The 20,251-nt window shown below is 43.8% G+C and overlaps 1 protein-coding gene across 1 annotated transcript in view; it reads right to left on the minus strand.

Moving 5' to 3' along the window:
* KIAA1210 overlaps positions 1 to 17,808 on the minus strand; it is a 43,061-nt gene extending 25,253 nt beyond the window's left edge. Inside the window, exons 1-2 of the mRNA XM_082207208.1 lie at positions 17,521 to 17,808; positions 12,438 to 12,482 (exon numbers count right to left, since the gene is read on the minus strand). Of these exons, the coding sequence (XP_082063334.1) occupies positions 12,438 to 12,482; positions 17,521 to 17,555 (80 nt within the window). The 5' untranslated portion in view covers positions 17,556 to 17,808. The remainder of the gene's footprint in view (positions 1 to 12,437; positions 12,483 to 17,520) is intronic.
* Positions 17,809 to 20,251: the final 2,443 nt, after the last annotated feature.

A 20,251-nucleotide genomic window follows, 5' to 3' on the forward strand; every position in this document is an offset into this window, starting at 1 on the left:
AAGCATTCTGTTAGGATCATTAAAAGGTCATGTTGGCTTTTTTGCAAATATCAATGGACATCACACTCAAATGAGCTCTCTGGGTGCACCACAAAGGCTCATACAATTCCTATAAAAAGGAATTTGATTAAATACAATTACACATTAATGTATTAGGAGGAGGAAGAGGAATAGTAGTAAGTAGAAGTACATCTGTATGGAGAAGTGTGTGTGATTTTCCCGCCATTCACATTGAACAGGCTTTACTGCAGTGCCTTTTATTGCTGGAGAGAGTTTTGTGTGTGTGTTCCTGTGCAAGTAAAACAAAATCTAATAGAAAACAGCTGGTTTCGTGGGTTTCCCCCTTTAAAAAAAATGTAACAGGAGGAAATGCTTTTCATACAATTACACAGGCTTAGCTGGGGAAGCCAAAGGGAATGAAAGACAAGGCAAGTCTCTTTGGTGAAAGAAAGGAAAATAAATGGTTTGCTACGTAGCAGTCAAGCCAAGGGAACAAATGCCTCTTTGAGCCACAGATCTTGAATTTCATGCTGCCTCGATTTCTCCCCACCTATACAGCACCGCCTCAGTAATAGAAATCTCCCGACACAGGCATTCAAGGCAAGCCAAATGTCATAAACAAATACACATCCTAAAGAGATGCAGTTGGGCTGCTGTCACTTGGTCACTCTGAACTTCTGCTGAGTTCACACAATCTGGGCACCGTGGGTAACCCAGAATGTTCAATGTGGCTGGGGATGAAGGAGTCACTCGCAGCATCTCCACTAGCTATTCCACATGCACAGGGGCATCTCCCAGTCAGAAGAAAGCTGTTCTGTCTCCAGAAGGAATCCAGTGTCTGGGCAGGGAGGAGAAAGAAGGCCCATTGCCTTATACCTTCCCTGCTGTGGCACACCCACCCTCCGAACTAAGGTTGGTGAGCCTGTAGTTGTCCAAATGTTGCTGAACTACAACTTCCAACATCCCTGACCAATCACCATGCTGACTGTGGTAGGGGGTGCTGGGAGTTCACACACACCTGGAATGCTGCAAGATCACCATTGCTGCTCTAGGTCAAGCACAGGTGAGAAGCTAGATGAAAATCACACTCCACACACTATGTGTCAGCACACTGATGTATGCTATCACCCACACACACCTATGACCTGGGCTGGGCTGCGCTGAGGACACCTTTAGTTTCCTTGTCTCAGGAGTTAGGGAAACTCAGGCAGAGGGGGAGCAAATGCAACTCTATCCAGCCCTCCCCAAGCTACACCCCTCACTTTTTTTTTTTCATAAAATTTTTATTGGGTTTTCACATTTTATATAGACAAAGACAAAAACAAAAACACAAAAAACATAAAAACAAACAAACAGAAAAGTAAAACAACAAACATATATAGTTTCCAAAAAAAAAACTTATTTTCTAACCCTGGTCATTGACTTCCCCCCCACCCCCTCCCTTACATCCCTATTCCCAAATTTGTATCAGCAAATTGGTATTTCCTTATCCATCTTAATATTAGTCCTTTATATATATATATATATAAGAAAAAAGCAAAATTAAATTTATTCTAAGTTGGACCTCAATTCCCTTCCAACGATTTCCCATTTTGTCTTAATTAATAATCTTGTTAGCTAAATCCCATAGTCTTAAGTGTTGTTAAAACTAGATTCTTCCCTCCCTCCCTTCCCCGGTTTGTGTCCCTTCCGAAAACATGTCCAAAATAGCAATTATTAGCCCGGATTCCTTACGTCCGAGGCTCTCAAATCTCTTTCAGTCCCTCTCCGCCGGCCTAGTTGGCAATCCTTTATGTCGGTCTTCACGTCTCGAAAGAGTTCTTTCACAATCAGTCCAAAATCTCTTCCCATATTTGCAAGCAACTGCTGAGGAATTTCCACAAGGCATGAATTTTGAACATAATCAAAGTCAGAGTCTATGTGGAGGCCCCAATTATATTTCTTTATTTTAAATTCCTTAATTTCATAAATTCCCAGGGCCTCCACTTTCATCTTCTGGATCTTTCGTAGATTTGTAGTAGGTTCAGTCCAATAGTCTCCTTGTTTATATTCCACAGATGTCAGCTTCTGGACAATATTTTCCCATTTCAATTCTTCTCTTTCTTGTTTTGTCTTCTCCTCTTCTTTGGTTATCATTTCCGGCTCAGCTGTGGATTCTTTCTCAGCCAGGTTCTCATTACATTGAACAGAACTACTTGTTTCAGGATTCAAGGTCATCAATTGTTCACTCATAGCCGTAGTCTGTTCCTGTAAGATTCCAACCAAATAAAACATCCTTTCGATTTCTCCCAGTATCTTTCCATCCACAGCCATTGTAATTCCACAGATTTCCCCCTAGAGGGAATCTGGTTACTTAGTGTTCTTTTCTCCAACAGTCCTCTGTCTTATTATTGATTCTTTGTTTCCAACAATTTTAGTTCAATTATAACTCCTTTTAATCCAGAGGGGTCTTAAGTAGCAATTTTTCTACTATTAACAGTCCATTTGACAGCTTTGACAGCTGTCAAACTCTGCTCTTCTTATACCAGCTCCAAAGTAGGACACTCCCGAGCCCGGGAGGGGGGGTTGCTTACAACAGAAATATACCCCTTCCAACACTCCTCTCTCCTGCTCAAAAAGAGATTCCTTTTCGAAATCTTGGAAGTTACTGTCTTTTTAAACTCACCCTTTACAGGGTAGGCACTCCAGCTTAGTTCTTTTATCGTTGCTCTGGATCGTCTGCAAGGGGGGGGTGCGGACTTCCTTTTAACACATCCCCCGATCGTCTCAAATTCAATAGGTAAAATTCTTAGAATCCAAATTCAATTAACTCACGGGTTCTTTTTCTCAGCCGAATTTCAAGGAAGGAAGTCAGCGCTCTCCGGTCATGGCTCGCGGCTTCGCTCAGCAGAGGTAGCGATGGACTCTCGGTGCCACGCCACCCCCCGTATCCCCTCCGCAGCCTTTAAAAAGGCTCTTTGCGAATCAGGGGGGGGCGCTTAAGGCACCCACCGAGTCTTCAGTCCGCAGGCTTTCGTGCCTGCGGTTTTAAGGGTCCCCGTGTCGCCGGCACGGCAAAGACCCGTCCCCCGCTGAGCCGATTCCCTCCGGAGCTCGGAGGGAATCCGCCATTCCCAGATCGCGCCAACCCCGGAAGTTCCAAGCTACACCCCTCACTGGCCTGCCCTCAAATGTGTCTTTCCCTGACTGGAATGTGTCCTGGAAGTCTGATTATGCCAAGCAGGAGATAACCAGAGCATGCACCACTCTGGCAAGACAGTGCACAGGCAGGTAAGGTCTCAGCCATTGTACCAGGTGGAACAGGTAGGCAGAATTGATCTGTGCCTCCATAGACAGCTATGAATCCAAAATTACCCTCAGGCTACGCATCTGGTCCTTCAGGGGCACAGCTACCCCATTCTGGACTCCCCATCCCCTGTCCCCGAGAAACAGTACTTCTGTCTTGTCAGGATTCAACCTCAATCTGTTAACTGCCATCCATCCTGCAACCGCCTCCAGACACTCACACAGGACCTTCATTGCCTTCACCGGTTCTGATTTAAAGGAGAGGTAGAGCTGAGTATAATGGTGAACACCCAGCCCAAATCCCTGGATGATCTCTCCAGCGGTTTCATATAGATGTTTAAATTCCCTCCCCATTTTTCATACAGCAAGATGGTCAACAACAACAATGGCTTTTTAAATAAAAAAATGCACAGGCCTTTAGATTTGGTAGGATACCATGTGTGATTTTCCTCTGGCTGCAGCTGTATTTGGATTTAGTTGAGGTTTGTTGTATTAAGATGTGCTTGTTTTTTAAGGATGGCTCCTTCAATGATAACCAGTGGATATGTCTATAACAGCCTCTATTTATTTTTGATTTAGCCGTTCCTGTTTTTCTCCCTGAAGTGCTACACTATTTTAAGAGGAGATTTTGCTACTTCATAAAATACTCCTTTTTTAAAACAGTATTTTGAGGTTCTTCTTGCTTCTTCGTTGAGAAGCAGGTCCCATATACCAAACATCCAGTTCCACCACCCAAGATTTTTTTTTTTTAATGCACCACAGCTGGGGAAGGATCCTAAGTCTATGGTAGTGTTTTTGCTTTTGCATGCAGGAGATTCCTGGTTCAATCCCCAGTATCTCCAGGTTGGGCTGGGAAAGACACCCCCCCTACCCAAAATCCTAGAGAGCCACAGCTAGTCAGTACAGACAATACTCAGGTAAAGGGACCAGTGCTCTGACTCTGTATAAGGTAATTATCTATGTTCCTGGGGCTTTATTGCCCTGTTGGTTCAGGAACTTACCTGAGACACTCCACCCACCCATTGCTCCCTTGTACAAAAACCACGTTAGAGTTTCTTTCTTTAAAAAAAAAGAAAAGAAACTGAAAATTAGCATAGTTCTGCCCCCTCTCCCAACAGCTTTTCTCTCCCACCTCTACCCATTACAAGGAAGTTATGGTATTGTATTTCTGGTGTTAGGTCAGAGCTTAAGTCTAAAAATGCTTGGTGTTTTTTCTTTTCTTTTCAAAATACCAGGAAAGACTCTGAGGTTCTAAGAAAAAGAGTCAATTATGCATCAATTGGTAGGTTAAAAACAACACAACAACCAGCTCCAATGGGGAACAGGAGGCAGTTTAGACAAAATTGAATTCCCCTTCCATCCCTTGCTGGCAGACTTGATTCCAAGTGTATTCAATGCAGATGTTTCATGGTCAGGGAATTCCAATATGGAAGGGTACACTTTTGGCATGCATTCCTGGAGGGACACTTGCCATAAACATTTAATCTCCAAGCCAAAACAAAAACTAATTTCCCCCACCCCTGGGGGAAGAAAAACCCCAGCTCCCCATCCTTGAGCCTCTAGATTGTAAATGAAAGGCAGGCATTGTGGTTTCAGTTCTTGCATTGCCAACAAGCTCTCTTCAGTCAACTTACCAGGGGTTGGGGGACTGGAATCCAGTTGCAAAGTAAGCTGCACACATATTCATGGGAGAGGGAGGCATTTAGTGCCTGCTTATGTGCTGCTTTTAATAGCCACTCCTTACCCCTGGGAGGATGCATAGGAAGATGCCTCAAGCCAACTTTTCTCAACCTGGTAATCACCACATGTTTTTTGACCTCAATACCCATCTGCCCCAGCTAGCACAGCCAATGGTCAGGAACAATGAGAGGTGTCATTCAGCGACATCTGGAAAGCCCCAGGTTGAGGAAGGCCATACTAAGCTATAACCACTGGTCCACAACAGTAGCCCAGTGTGATCTACTCTGATTGGTAGTGGCTCGCCAAGTGAAGGCTTTGCTGAGATCTGCTACCCAAACCAGGTAACTGGGGATGTCAGGAATTGAACAGGAGAGCTTCTACATCAAGCCAATGGGCCACACCTCCTTTCCCCCGTGTTTGCTTAGACCATCCAAAGACAGTACAGTGGTGCCTTGGTTCCCAAATTTAATGCGTTCTGGTAAGGTAAAAGTAAAGGGACCCCTGACCATTAGGTTCAGTCGCGGACGACTCTGGGGTTGCGGCGCTCATCTCGCTTTATTGGCCGAGGGAGCCAAGCCGGCGTACAGCTTCTGGGTCATGTGGCCAGCATGACTAAGCCACTTCTGGCAAACCAGAGCAGCGCATGGAAACGCCGTTTACCTTCCCGCCGGAGCGGTAGCTATTTATCTTCTTGCACTTTGATGTGCTTTTGAACTGCTAGGTTGGCAGGAGCAGGGACCGAGCAACAGGAGCTCACCCCATCACGGGGATTCGAACCGCCGACCTTCTGATCGGCAAGTTCTATGCTCTGTGGTTTAACCCACAGTGCCACCCACGTCCCATCCATTCTGGTAGTCCGTTCCAAAAACAAAGCGTTCCAAAACCAAGGCGTACTTTCCCATGGAAAGTAATGCAAAACAGATTAATCCATTCCAGACTTTTAAAAACAACCCGTAAAACAGCATTTTAACATGAATTTTACTACAGTGGTACCTTGCAAGACAAATGCCTCGCAAGACGAAAAACGCGCAAGACGAAAGAATTTTTTCGTTTTTTGAGTCGTTCTGCAAGACGAATTTCCCTATGGGCTTGCTTTGCAAGACGAAACGTCTTGCGAGTTCTTGCGAGTTTGTTTCCTTTTTCTTAAAGCCGCTAAGCTGTTAATAGCCGCTAAGCCGCTAAGCAGCTAAGCCGTTAATAGCCGCTAAGCCGCTAATAGCCGTGCTTCGCAAGACGAAAAAACCGCAAGACGAAGAGACTCGCGGAACGGATTAATTTCGTCTTGCGAGGCACCACTGTATCTAACGAGACCACTGATCCATAAAATAAAAGCAATAATCAATATACTGTACTATAAAATAAATAAGACAGTATTGTAGATGATAAAAATTAACAGAAAAAGTCTCAAAAACAAAAACGCAAAATAAATAGCAAAAACAAAAGCACCAAACTTATTCCATTTCGGAAGTCTGTTTGACTTCTGAAATGTTCGAAAACCAAGGCACAGCTTCCGATTGGTGCAGGCGCCCCCCCCCCCACACCACCCCAAAGAGCAGACAACCATATCAGATGTTTGGCTTCCGAAAAACATTTGAATACCGAACATTTCCGGGTTTTCAGCGTTTGGGAACCAAGGTACGACCGTGTTGCCTGCCTTTCTGGTCTGGAAAAAAATTACTGTGTTCTGCAGGATAACACAGGACAGTAATACTGTATTTACTTACTTATTTACTTTAAATGTTTTGATATCACTACTGATTTTTTAAAAATAAAATAAAATACAGTGCCATAGAATTAAAACCGTATTAAAAAGTTAGAACCACATACCAGCTGTTACGGAGAGACCTATTCTTAATTGCCAGCATAAGCCTGACTGAATAGAAAAGTTTTCAGCGGCGTTTGAAATCTGGCACAGAAGGCGCCCAATGAATCTCTACTGGCAGAGAGATTTGACAATAATGGGCCCATGACACTAAAGGCTCAGTTTCTTGTTCTTGTCAAATGAGCCTCACCAGCTTGGGGAATGACCAACAACACTCTTGCCATTGATCTCAGTGATGGAACTGGGATTATACTTATTTATTTATTATCCACCCTTTGCACCCAAAGTCCCAGGGCAGGTTACAAAATTAAAACACACCATTCAAAAAAGTAGCTTAAAACAACATACAGTCATAAAAATAAGGTGGGTCCTATGAATTTACACCTCAAGTATCAAAAGCTAGGATACAGAGATTTGTCTTCAGCATCCTGCAGAAGCTGCATAATGAAGGTGTCAGATGTGGAGGAAGTTCCACAACTTAGGGGCCACCACAGAGAATGCCCAGCAACCTGTCACCACAAGGTTGGCAGTCCAGCTCCCATCCACCCCCCCCTGACCCAGACATACAACGTCCATGACCTACCTTAGGAACACAGACAAGCAGCAGAGGACTGTGTCAGGGGAACATCCACAAGGAGAAATTTACAAAAATAAGAAATGGGCCTGACTCACACTCCAGCTCTCACCTGGGACAAAAAAAGTCCACATTCCCTTCTGCCTCACACCTGGGAAGGGCCACAGTTCTGTGCACTCCAGGAATATGAAACCACTTCCACTAGTCCAGACCACATCCAGCCTCTCACCCAAAAAATGACCTACAGGTGTGTTTCCCAAACTTGGGTCTCCAGCTGTTTGGGGACTACAAATCCCATCAGTCCTAGCTAGCAGATCCAGTAGCCATGGATGATGAGAACTGTAGTACAAAAACAGCAGGAGACCCAAGTTTGGGAAGCCCTGGTCTAGAGGAAAACATAAACCTTCCAGAGAAAGGGACACCACACACATAACAATGTCCAATGAAACAATAAAGTGGGCGGCCCAAAGAGGCAACTCCTTTTCAGGTGGGCTGATTTGGGGAGAGTACTGAACAGCTGCAGCTAATCAGACTAACGGTCTGTGGGCTCAGTAGGGTCTAGCCCTATTAATAATAATAATAATTTTTATTTATACCCCGCCCTCTCCAGCCAAGGCCGGGCTCAGGGCGGCTAACAAGCAATAATAAAAGCAAGTTGAATGAATACAACTTAAAAACAAAATACAACAATTAACATTAAAATATTAAAATGTAGCCTCATTGCAGGAGGAGAAAGGAAAAGAAAAAAGAAAGGGAGGGAGGGAGGGAATCAAATTGGCTCCAAGCCAAAGGCCAGGCGGAACAACTCTGTCTTATAGGCCCCGCGGAAAGAAATCAGATCCCGCAGGGCCCTGGTCTCATGAGGCAGAGCGTTCCACCAGACCGGGGCCAGAGTTGAAAAGGCCCTGGCTCTGGTTGAAGCCAATCTGACTTCCTGAGGGCCCGGGACCACAAGGGTGTTATGGACCTTGAGGCTCTCCGTGGGGCATACCGGGAGAGGCGGTCCCGTAGGTACGAGGGTCCTAGGCCGTGAAGGACTTTAAAGGTCAAAAGCAGCACCTTAAATCTGACCCTGTACTCTACCGGGAGCCAGTGCAGTTTGAAAAGCACTGGGTGAATATGCTCCCATGGCACAGACCCCGTGAGGAGCCTCGCTGCAGCATTCTGCACACGCTGGAGTTTCTGGGACAGCTTCAAGGGCGAATTACAGTAGTCAAGCCCGGAGGTGACCGTCACATGGATCACTGTGGCCAGGTCAGTGCAGGAAAGGTAAGGGATCAACTGCTTGATGCGGCAAAGGTGGAAAAATGTCGCCTTGGCTGTTGCTGTAACTTGTGCCTCCATGGAAAGGGAGGCGTCAAGGATTACACCCAAACTCTTAACAGAAGGCAATGGCACTAATTGGGCCCCCGCAAGAGAAGGGAGTTGGTCCCTCATCCCCATACCATCCCGACCCTATTGAAAATAAACTCCAACCTTTGTTGGAAATGTAACAAAGAACCTGGAACGATAATTCATATGTGTTGGGGTTGCAAGGAAGTAAAGAAGTTTTGGGGAATAATACATGAGGAACTTAAGAAAATGCAAAAAAAAAAACCAAAACCTTTGCTAAAAAATCCTGAAGCTTATCTGTTAAGGTTGGTGGGCAAAGACATAAGGTAAAGGTAAAGGTACCCCTGCCCGTACGGGCCAGTCTTGCCAGACTCTAGGGTTGTGCGCCCATCTCACTCAAGAGGCCGGGGGCCAGCGCTGTCCGGAGACACTTCCGGGTCACGTGGCCAGCGTGACATCGCTGCTCTGGCGAGCCAGAGCCGCACACGGAAACGCCGTTTACCTTCCCGCTAGTAAGCGGTCCCTATTTATCTACTTGCACCCGGGGGTGCTTTCGAACTGCTAGGTTGGCAGGCGCTGGGACCGAACAACGGGAGCGCACCCCATCGCGGGGATTCGAACCGCCGACCTTTCGATCGGCAAGCCCTAGGCACTGAGGCTTTTACCCACAGCGCCACCCGCGTCCCAGGGGCAAAGACATACCACATATGAAAAAAAACAATTTTTTTATATGCAAGAACAGCTGCCAGGATAGTGATTGCCACTAAATGGAAATCTCAGGACACACTAACAAAAGAAGTGTAGATTTGCAAATTAAGTGAGTATATAGAATTGGCAAAAATTAACTTCAGTTATAAGATACCAATCAAATCAAAAGTTAAGAATGGAGTAGAAGTATTTCGAAGATTATATGTCAAAATATTGTTCTAAAATCAACATGCTAATAGGCTTAGAATAAAAAAAATATAAGCAATAACAAAACCAATAAAGAAAGAAGGAAAAATCAGAATTTAACAAAAATAATTTATTATAGAATGGAAAGAAAAAAGGTAGAAAGAAATATAAAGAAGTCGAATTGCTGTGGAGGGAAATAGAGGGTAGGTGGTGGCTTTTATAATTAACTGTATAATTATGTAGCTGTTGTAGTTTAGATATTATATTTTATATGAGGGAATCATTGGGAATTTTGATTATTATGTATATATGTTAAGTTTCATTAAAGATCTTTGAACATGAAAAAGAAAAAGAAAATAAACTCCCACCGACAAAAGCCTCTCAAGGGCAGCTGCTTTTTATAAGGTAGATAGGTGGCCTGATGTTAACTAGTTCTTCTTATTATTTTTATTATTATCATTATTACAAACTTTACTGAAATGTTTTGAAACAATTACCAAGCATAAAGTGTTGTCTTCTAGAACGAGTACATGTGCAGATGTTAAGCCTTGCATGCAGTTGTGCACATGGCATCAAAACAGACGGAAAACAGATTAAGCTCACACCCACAGGGTATACTATCTAGAGCACTAAGATAATTTCTCCGTACTGGCTGGTATCTGAGATGTAAGGGGGAGTTACTGCACTATTGTTAATAAAGCATATATTTGAGTTCCATTGCCTCTCCCCACGCTGCCTCTTCCAGCCAGCTGCCTTCTCTCCCTCTCTCCTTCCTTCTGCTGCAGGATATCTGTTTATGCTTTGTACCGTATTAATGTAACGTTCTTATAAGTTAGCTCTGTATTTGTGTAATATTTGTCGCTTAAGTGGTCTGTTCTTGCCTAAAGTTTTCTGCACATTGCACAGAGAGAGAGTGTGTGTTCTAGAAATGGTGTAAAGAAATAAATAAAGTAAGTATCAATAGTCTGATCACCACATTGTGCACCAGCTGGACCTCCCGAATGAGGCCCAAGGGCAGCCCTACATATACAGTGCACTGCAGCAATCTAGCCTTGAGGTTCCCAGTCCATAAACTCCAATATAATAATGATCACCTCCGTATTTGATAACTTATGCAACAAAAATTATGTGACTGGATTTCCCTGACCATACTGCGGTCTATGAAGGTCTTCGTATGTTCTCACTTTGCACTAGCAATAGGACGGCGCTGCCGGCTTGAGATAAGGGGGAAAGGATTGAGGCACAGGAGAGGAGAACTAAATATAATTTACGGCACATTTTTAGGGGTGTCCAATCTCAAGTCTGCCCAAAGGTTTGCATGCCAAATATTTTGTGTAGCTTCTGACATGCTAGAATATAATAAGAAGCTGTGGTTCTATATTTTGACATAAAATCTTTGAAATACTTCCACTCCATTCTTAACTTTTGATTTGATTGATATCTTATAATTGAAGTTAATTTTGCCCATTCTATATACTCACTTAATTTACAAATCCACTCTTCCCTTGTTGGTGTGTCCTGGGATTTCCATTTAGTGGCAATCACTACCCTGGCAGCAGTTCTTGCATATAAAATTTTTTTTTTTCATATGTACTATGTCTTTGCCAACCAACCCTAACAGATAAGCTTCGTGATTTTTTATCAAGTTTTGTTTTTTTTTAGCATTTTCTTAAGTTCCTTTATTTCCTTGCAACCCCAACACATATGAATTATTATTCCAGGTTCTTTATAAATTTTGGCAAGTTTAACTGGTGTTAAATACCACCTGTAAAACATTTTAACAAAATTTTCCTTATCATATAGCAGGCGGTAAAGCGAATATCCTCACGCCAGAGTTTCTTCCACTGTTCTAAATATAAAGCGTGGTCGATATCTTGACCATTGTTTCTTTTACCTCTTCATCCATCAAATCATAGTCCAATAACAGAGTGTAAATTTTCGATAATAATTTCCTATTGTTTTGTAATGTAATGGTGCTAAATAGCGATTGTTCAAAATATTGTCAAAATATTGTTCTAAAAATGACATGCTAATAGGCTTAGAATAAAAAATGTAAGCAATAACAAAACCAATAAAGAAAAGGAAAAACCAGAATTTAACAAAAATAAATTATTACAAAATGCAGGGGGGGAAGGTAGAAAGAAATACAAAGAAGTTGAATTGCTGTGGAGGGAAGTAGAGGGTGAGTGCTGCATTTTATAATTAAGTGCATAATTATGCAGCTGTAATTTAGATATTATATTTTATGTGAGGGAATCATTGGGAATTTTGGTTATTATGTATATAAGTTAAGTTTCAATAAAGATCGTTTTTGGGTGGAAGAACCCCCCCCCCAAAAAAAAAGAAGAATCTGTGGTTCTAGAACCAACTTGCCAAATATCCTATTTTAACAGTGGTCAGCAAGAAGTCTATGGAAAGCACACAAGCAGGACCTGAGTGCAATAGAACTCTCCCCTCACCATGGTTTTCAGAACTTGGTACTGTACTCTAGTCTCTGCCACTGGAGGCAGAACATAGTCCTCGGGGTTAGCAGTCATTGATAACCTACTTCTCTAAGAAACAGCAAACCTCGAGAATCAAAATTACACCACTTTTGCAAACAACACGGATTTAATTTGCACTCTGAGCTCCAGAAAGGCAGACGATATGGGGAAAGAAAAGAAATAAGTACAGCAGAGTTTTTTGTTGGCATAGGCAAAGTTCAGAGTTATACAGCATCCCTTGCCATGCAGAAGGAAGATGTTCTGTGAAATGAGTACAATACAACCCTAAAGAGAGTGAGAGAGTGTGTGTCCATGCACACACACACACTACAAGACCAGAGTGGTCAAATTAAAAGTTTCATCTTACCTATTTCGGCATTCTGATTGAGATCTCACAGACCAGCGACCACACCTAGGGATGCGGGAGGGGCGCAGATATTCAGTTTGGATTGCAATTTAATGTGAATCAGATTCACACTTACCAAAACAATACACAAACCAAAAAAATTTTAAAATTATTATTATTATTATTATTATTATTTTAAAATAATTTTCTTATTTGTACCCCACCCATTTGACTGGCTTGCCCCGGCCACTCTGGGCAGCTTCCAACAAATATAAAACATAAAACATAAAAAACCTCCCTGTACAGGTCTTCCAAAAGTTGTATAGTTATTTACAACACAACTATCCTTTAAAATTTTCATTTCTCTGAATTTTGTGATGTAGTTTTCCAACAAACAAACAAAAACCCAATTTGTGCAATAATGTGTATATTAGGGAAAGTGTGCATACAAAAGCATATATTAATGATAACGCACACACAAATGCATTTATGTTAGGGGAAATTCCTTTGCAAAGATGTGTTACATTAGGGGAAACTGCATACAAAAACGTATATATTAAAAGCAATGCTCATGAAGACACTGACAAATTTTCATGAGGACTACTGAAGTGGAAATGCGACAAACTGAATTTAATATGGGGAAAATGATAAAGTATGGGAAACTGAAACTGGCAGATTCACCCATTCCTAATTACAACTAGGTTTCCCAGGTCACAACCAAGAGATGGGCTGCATTCAGATGCCATAATAAACCATATTTATTGCCATGGTTTAGAGCAGTGATGGCGAACCTTTTAGACACCAAGTGCCCAAACTGCAACCCAAACCCACTTATCGCAAAGTGCCAACACGGCAATTTAACCTGTGTCTCTCATTTTTTCTGTGTGTTTCACTTTTCTTCTTTATGACTGCTGCTGTAATAAATAATGCTTCCTAAAAGTTATTGCATTACATTCTTCATTATCTTTCCATTGATATATAATTTTATAGTATAATTCAGTGCTTTTTTTCTAAAAAAAAAAATATGTTTAGGGGTACTGTCATTTTGACTCTAGAAAATTGCCACCAGGGGAAAATAAATACAGTTCAAATTGGGGAAAATAAATACAGTGAATTTCTTCGCCCATTAAATTCACAAAATGTTTGGGGGGTATGCATTCCCCTGCATCACCACAGAAAAAAATGCACTGGTATTACTCCAAAACAAAGTGGTGTTATGAACAATCAAAGCTCGGAAATACATTTTTTTCAGAAGGTTCCACAATTTGGGCCACTATTGTACACTGGAGGGCTGTACTAAGAGCCACCATCTCCCAATTTTTAATATGAGATAGTAATGATTGTCTGCATGTGCACATACAAATAATTTTTTTTTAATAAAAAAACCAGACAGATGTGCAGGGTATAAATAATATATATTATTATTATATTTTGCCATTTCTTTGGCTGCCGTTTGATCGCAGCCTCCACGGAATGGATTTCTCTGTTGGCTTCCGCGGGAAAGCACAGCGAACTTGTAAACCCAGCAGACCCGTCTTAGGTTGCCGTCTTTATATGCTTACTGACTTGGGAGTTAAGCCCTGCTGAACTCAGGGTGGCTTACTCCCAAGTAAAGATGTAAAATTTCTGGAAATTTTGAAGCCATGCGGGGGGGACAGTTTTTTACCTGTTTTTTTCTGAGGGGGGGGAATGGAAAAATTGGAAAAATTGAAAAAAACGTTCAGGGTGGAGTAGTTTTACAAATTGCATGAAACAGAGTGTAGATAAAAGTATTATGCTTGCAATAAAATGGGTAGCCACCCCCTTTCCCTCAAAAGCAACAAAAAAAGCAAGAAACCATAAACATAAAAAATAATCAGATTTGCCCCTTAGCACCAACAGCACATAAAGTTAAGGTCCGCCTCAATATTTAAGCTCCATAGAAAGTCTACCCTTTGAGCAGTGCTTTTTAAAAAAACAAAACCAGAAGACACAACATATACATGCGGTTCATTCTATCTCATTTTCTGAACTACAGTGGTACCTCGGTTTAAATACTAAATTCGTTCCGGAGGTCCGTTCTTAACCTGAAACTGTTCTTAACCTGAAGCACCACTTTAGCTAATGGGGCCTCCTGCTGCTGCCGCGCTGCTGGAGCACAATTTCTGTTCTCATCCTGAAGCAAAGTTCTTAACCCGAGGTACTATTTCTGGGTTTGCAGAGTCTATAACCTGAAGCATATGTAACCCGAGGTACCACTGTAATGCTATCATTTTCCATTTCTTCTTGTTCTTCCTCTTTCTTATTTTTCTCATGGAGTTTTAAAAAACTGCTTTGGGGAAAAACGTGGGTGGGGTGGGATGGATAGATACCTGTCCCCCCCCCAATTTTACCAATCCCCCCCCCAGGCCTTTCCATCTCTTCTTGAGGACAGCCGGGGCAAAACATAAGGCAGTTTTTTTGCATGCCAAGCCCAGAAGTAACCAACATCCAGTTACTGAATAGTATGTTGCACTAAGGCTTAAACTCTCTTTGAATGGAAAAGGAGTGTGTGTGTGTGTGTGTGTGTGTGTGTGTGTGTGTGTCTGTGTCTGTGTGTGTGTGTGTGTGTGTTTAATTGAATTTGTTATTATATATTATACATCACATCATGGTAAGAGAGCTTTCTAAACAGTTTACAGAAATATACAACAGAATATTAAAATGATTGATAAAACGGTTAAAAGCAGGTATTTAAGAGTATTCAAAAGATGATTAAAGTCAGCAGTGGTTAAAAGGAAGTACTGTACTGTAAATCGCATGCAACTTCTACGTGTCCAGGTGGGCTGGCCCTAACCAAAATGAGCAGTTGCCAGAAAAGGTACAGTGAGAGCACCTGCCTGGTGTCAATCGGCAGGCAGCTCCAAAGTGGGGGTGCTGGAAGGCCTGGAAAGAAACCAGGAAAATTGGGGGGGGGACCAGGCACAAAACCCTGGTTTCTCTCCTCCCCCCAATTTTCCTGGTTGTTGTTGTTTTCTTCCAGGCCTTCCCATCTCTACTCCCAAGTGGGAAAACTGACTGGTGGGAGGCCCTGGCGCATCAAAAGTCAATGCCTGCTCAGCCCCTCGCTCACTTGCCAGGCCCTGGTGCCACAGGCTTTGGACAGCATGCAAGAGCCCTCCTCTCCTCCTCCCCCACCCCGGCTGGGAAGCTATTGCCCTACTGGGGCGACAGCGCATGTGCCCACAGAGAGGGCTCTGAGTGCCCTCTCTGGCACACATGCTATAGGTTTGCCACCACTGGTTTGGAGTGACCAGAAGGTGTCTAGGTGAGCCTTGCATGTCCCCTTCTTTCATTATCCTCCTTTAGCACACCTGAAAAGGAAGACATCAGAAGCTTTCATTACCATTTCTGATCAGCTGCAATTTAGTGTTGCATACAGACCTGACAAACTGTAGTTCACCTTAAGCATGCACACTGCCTTGCCCCTGTGATTGAGGTGGCTGAGGCCATGTGACGTCAGCACATTGTGTGTGCACACTGAGGGGCATGCGCACATGACATAAGTGTGTCCTACAGCATGCTCGCACCACATGCACACACTGTGGGGCAAGTCACTTGCATGCGCCACAGGGTTTGCTGATGTGTTGTGTGCACACCCCACAGCTTGCACGTGTGACACCCTGTGGCATGTGCACATGACCGCCAGGGAATTTTGAGGGGGCCCGGCCCCCTCCTTGAAATTTTTTTGGGGGTCTCTGCCACCCCAATGGCGCAACTAACCTTAACTATGGTTTGCTGAAAAAAGCCAACTTCATAACCCATGGTTTGAAAGGCGTGAAGGTTTGCTAACCTCTCACAGCTGCGCAGGCCAACCACCTGTCCATCAAACTCCCTTCCACACTGCTTCCCATGTACCCAACAGCCAACTGGAGTTGGACACTTGGGCACCACAGCAAAAGGCACTTTGCAGGCCCTCTGCTCAGCAATGCACCATGTATAGGACTGGCAAAGCTGCTTTCTGTAGAACATAAAGCGACTCCTGCTGGGTAACACCAAAACTCCATGTATCCTATTCTCATAGATGTCCATGGGAAATCCTCAAGGCAGACATGGATGCAACAGCACTCTCCAAACTTGCAATTCCCAGAAGCTGGTACACCTCTTCTGATACTACACTGGAAGTAGTACACATTTTTAAATGACTAATTTCAGTGATTGACAAGTACATATTAAAATTAATGGACCATAACTTAATAAAAAAAGAAGAAGAACACAGACATAACCCTGCTTTGTTCCATTCTTCTTCCCTTTTGCAATTTGCTGCATGGATTCCAGCCACAGAGCAATTAATCAAAACAAATAAGAACCTATTTATTTTAAAACTGCAGAAATGTTGCTTTATAATATCACACTCATTTTTAAATTTTAAAAAACCTTCATTTTTTCTGCAAGTGGAACACTCTCATCTTCAATTCCATTCAGTGTTTTAAATCCAACTAGTTTCCAAGAACTTGACACACTGACATATTTTCCTGCTTTCAACTTCACAAACAACTTAGCACACCTGAAAGCATCTTCTCTAACTAATAAAGCACATTAAAAAAACACTATAGAAACAATAAAAGCACATACACTTTCATACTGGAAATCCCACTTTGCATTGTTAAAAACGTCTACTCAGAAGTAAGTTCACTTCTATTCAATGAGGCTTACTTCCAGGTAACTGAATAGGATTGCAGTGATTCAGTTCATATTTATGCAGAAGTATCTCCCACTATCTCACACCACCCCAAGGTACATTTGCAACCTTAATTACCATTATCCATTTCTATATCAAAAGTTGCACTTTCAGGAAAGCCAGATAATTCATTTGGTGCTTCATCCTTTGCATGTGAAAAAAGAATGGTCTTTCTTAAACACCTAAGACCTGGACATTTACACAGAGCAATTAAAAAAACAAACAAACCAACAGATTCTGCCTGCAGGCTTACAACCTAAAACAATTGATAAGCGGTCTCTGTTCTTGCATGCAATATCATACAATGATTAAAGGAAGAAAAAGAAGTGTTTGCAAAAGTCTCCACGCTGCAAAAGAAATATGGGGGAAGGAGGTGGGAAGCGAAGAATAATTAAAGTCACTTACCTTTTAAAGTTCAGACAGCTGTAGAACGCCGCCATGGTATCTCATACACAGTCAGTGTGAGGGTATATTTAATAACTCCTCACGTGCATATAACGATGCTTCCTTCTATCAGAACTAAGCACTTAGCATCCGGCTTTCCCTCACACCAACTCGAAAGCCAGCGTGCCTATAGATTACTAGCCAGATAAAGTTCCTGATCTGAGGCCCACGGGCTCTGCTTAACAGGATTCAAAGAAGGTTGTGCTTGTTCCATACATGGGTAAGAATTGTTAACTCTCCCCTTTCCTGTCTCTGTCTCTCTCAAACTCTACAAAACCACAGCATCTCGAGCCCTAAATACCATCTGTTTGTCTCTCCGCCTCTTTCTCTCCCCCCCCCACCCCGCCCATGGCTAATAAGGGACTCTGCCGACTATTAAAGAAGAACACACACTTGAAACACGCCGTACGAAAAAGGATGGGGCAAACTAGCAAGCTGCAATCCTGTTAAGAAAAAGGAGCGTTTGTTCGCAGAGGGTCCCAAATTCTATCCCAAGCAACTCCAGGAAGGGGCAGGAAAGGCTCCTGGCTGCAGCCCTGGAGAACCACTGCCTGCCAGTGCAAATCCTTAGCTATATGGACCAACAGCCCTGACTCAGTGCAAGGCAACTTTCTATATGGCAAAAATGGGGAGCCTGTGGCACCGCCCCCCATGCTTCTGGACTGCAAGTCCCATCAGCATTAGCCAGCAGAACCAATGATCAGGGATAATGGGCATAGCTGTCAACTTTTCCCTTTTCTTGCAATGAATCCTATTCGGAATAAGGGAATTTCCCTTAAAAAAATAATAATAATAATAATAATAATTTATTATTTATACCCCGCCCATCTGGCTGGGCCTCCCCAGCCACTCTGGGCGGCTTCCATAAAAACCAAAAATACAATAAAATATCACACGTTAAAAACTTCCCTGAACAGGGCTGCTTTAAGATGTCTCCTGAATGTCAGGTAGTTGTTTATCGCCTTGACATCTGCTGGAAGGGTGTTCCACAGGGCGGGCGCCACTACCGAGAAGGCCCTCTGCCTGGTTCCCTGTAGCTTTGCTTCTCGCAATGAGGGAACCGCCAGAAGGCCCTCGGCGCTGGACCTCAGCGTCCGGGCAGAATGATGGGGGTGGAGACGCTCCTTCAGGTATACTGGACCGAGGCCGTTTAGGGCTTTAAAGGTCAGCACCAACACTTTGAATTGTGCTCGGAAACGTACTGGGAGCCAATGCAGGTCTTTCAAGACCGGTGTTATATGGTCTCGGCGGCCGCTCCCAGTCACCAGTCTAGCTGCCGCATTCTGGATTAGTTGTAGATTCCGAGTCACCTTCAAAGGTAGCCCCACGTAGAGTGCATTGCAGTAGTCCAAGCGGGAGATAACCAGAGCATGCACCACTCTCACGAGACAGTCCGCAGGCAGATAGGGTCTCAGCCTACGTACCAGATGGAGCTGGTAAACAGCTGCCCTGGACACAGATTTGACCTGTGCCTCCATGGACAGCTGTGAGTCCAAAATGACTCCCAGGCTGCGCACCTGGTCCTTCAGGGGCACAGTTACCCCATTCAGGACCAGGGAATCCTCCACACCTGCCCGCCTTCTGTCCCCCAAGAACAGTACTTCTGTCTTGTCAGGATTCAACCTCAATCTGTTAGCCGCCATCCATCCTCCAACCGCCTCCAGACACTCACACAGGACCTTCACCGCCTTCACTGGTTCTGATTTAAAAGAGAGGTAGAGCTGGGTATCATCCGCATACTGATGAACACCCAGCCCAAACCTCCTGATGATCTCTCCCAGCGGCCGCATGTAGATGTTGAAAAGCATGGGGGAGAGGACAGAACCCTGAGGCACCCCACAAGTGAGAGCCCAGGGGTCTGAACACTCATCCCCCACCACCACTTTCTGAACACGGCCCAGGAGGAAGGAGCGGAACCACTGTATAACAGTGCCCCCAGCTCCCAGCCCCTCAAGACGGTCCAGAAGGATGCTATGGTCGATGGTATCGAACGCCGCTGAGAGATCCAGCAGAACTAGGAAACAGCTCTCACCTTTGTCCCTAGCCCGCCGGAGATCATCAACCAGTGCGACCAAGGCAGTTTCAGTCCCATGATGAGGCCTGAATCCCGACTGGAAGGGATCCAAATGGTCCGCTTCTTCCAGGCGTGCCTGGAGTTGTTCGGCAACCGCTCGCTCAATCACCTTGCCCAGGAATGGAAGATTTGAGACTGGGCGATAGTTGGCCATCGTGGCCGCATCTAGAGATGGTTTTTTAAGAAGCGGTTTAATAACCGCCTCTTTCAGCGGGTCTGGGAAGGCCCCCTCACGGAGGGAAGCATTCACCACCCCACGAAGCCCATCGCCCAGCCCTTCCCGGCTTGCTTTTATTAGCCAGGATGGGCAAGGAACCAGGAGACAGGTGGTTGGTTTCACTCGTCCAAGCAGCCTGTCCACATCCTCGGAGGCAACAGATTGGAATTGATCCCAAAAAAGAGAAGCGTTGACAGCTATGATGATGGGAGTTGCAACATCTGGAGGGGCGATGGTTGCCTATCCCTGCTATTGGAATGATTTCAGAAAATAGGCTGTTGTGAAATGTTGGGGCACCCAAAAGAAGCAGAACAGAAAACAGTGTCAACAGGTTAATAGCAGCAATGGAGAAGTTATTTCCTCTAGCCATTGGGAGTCTAAATTATACAGCAAGGGACATC

The sequence above is a fragment of the Podarcis vaucheri genome (genome assembly GCF_965113315.1).
Source record: "Podarcis vaucheri genome assembly, chromosome: Z".
In the NCBI taxonomy this organism is placed as follows: Eukaryota; Metazoa; Chordata; class Lepidosauria; order Squamata; family Lacertidae; genus Podarcis; species Podarcis vaucheri.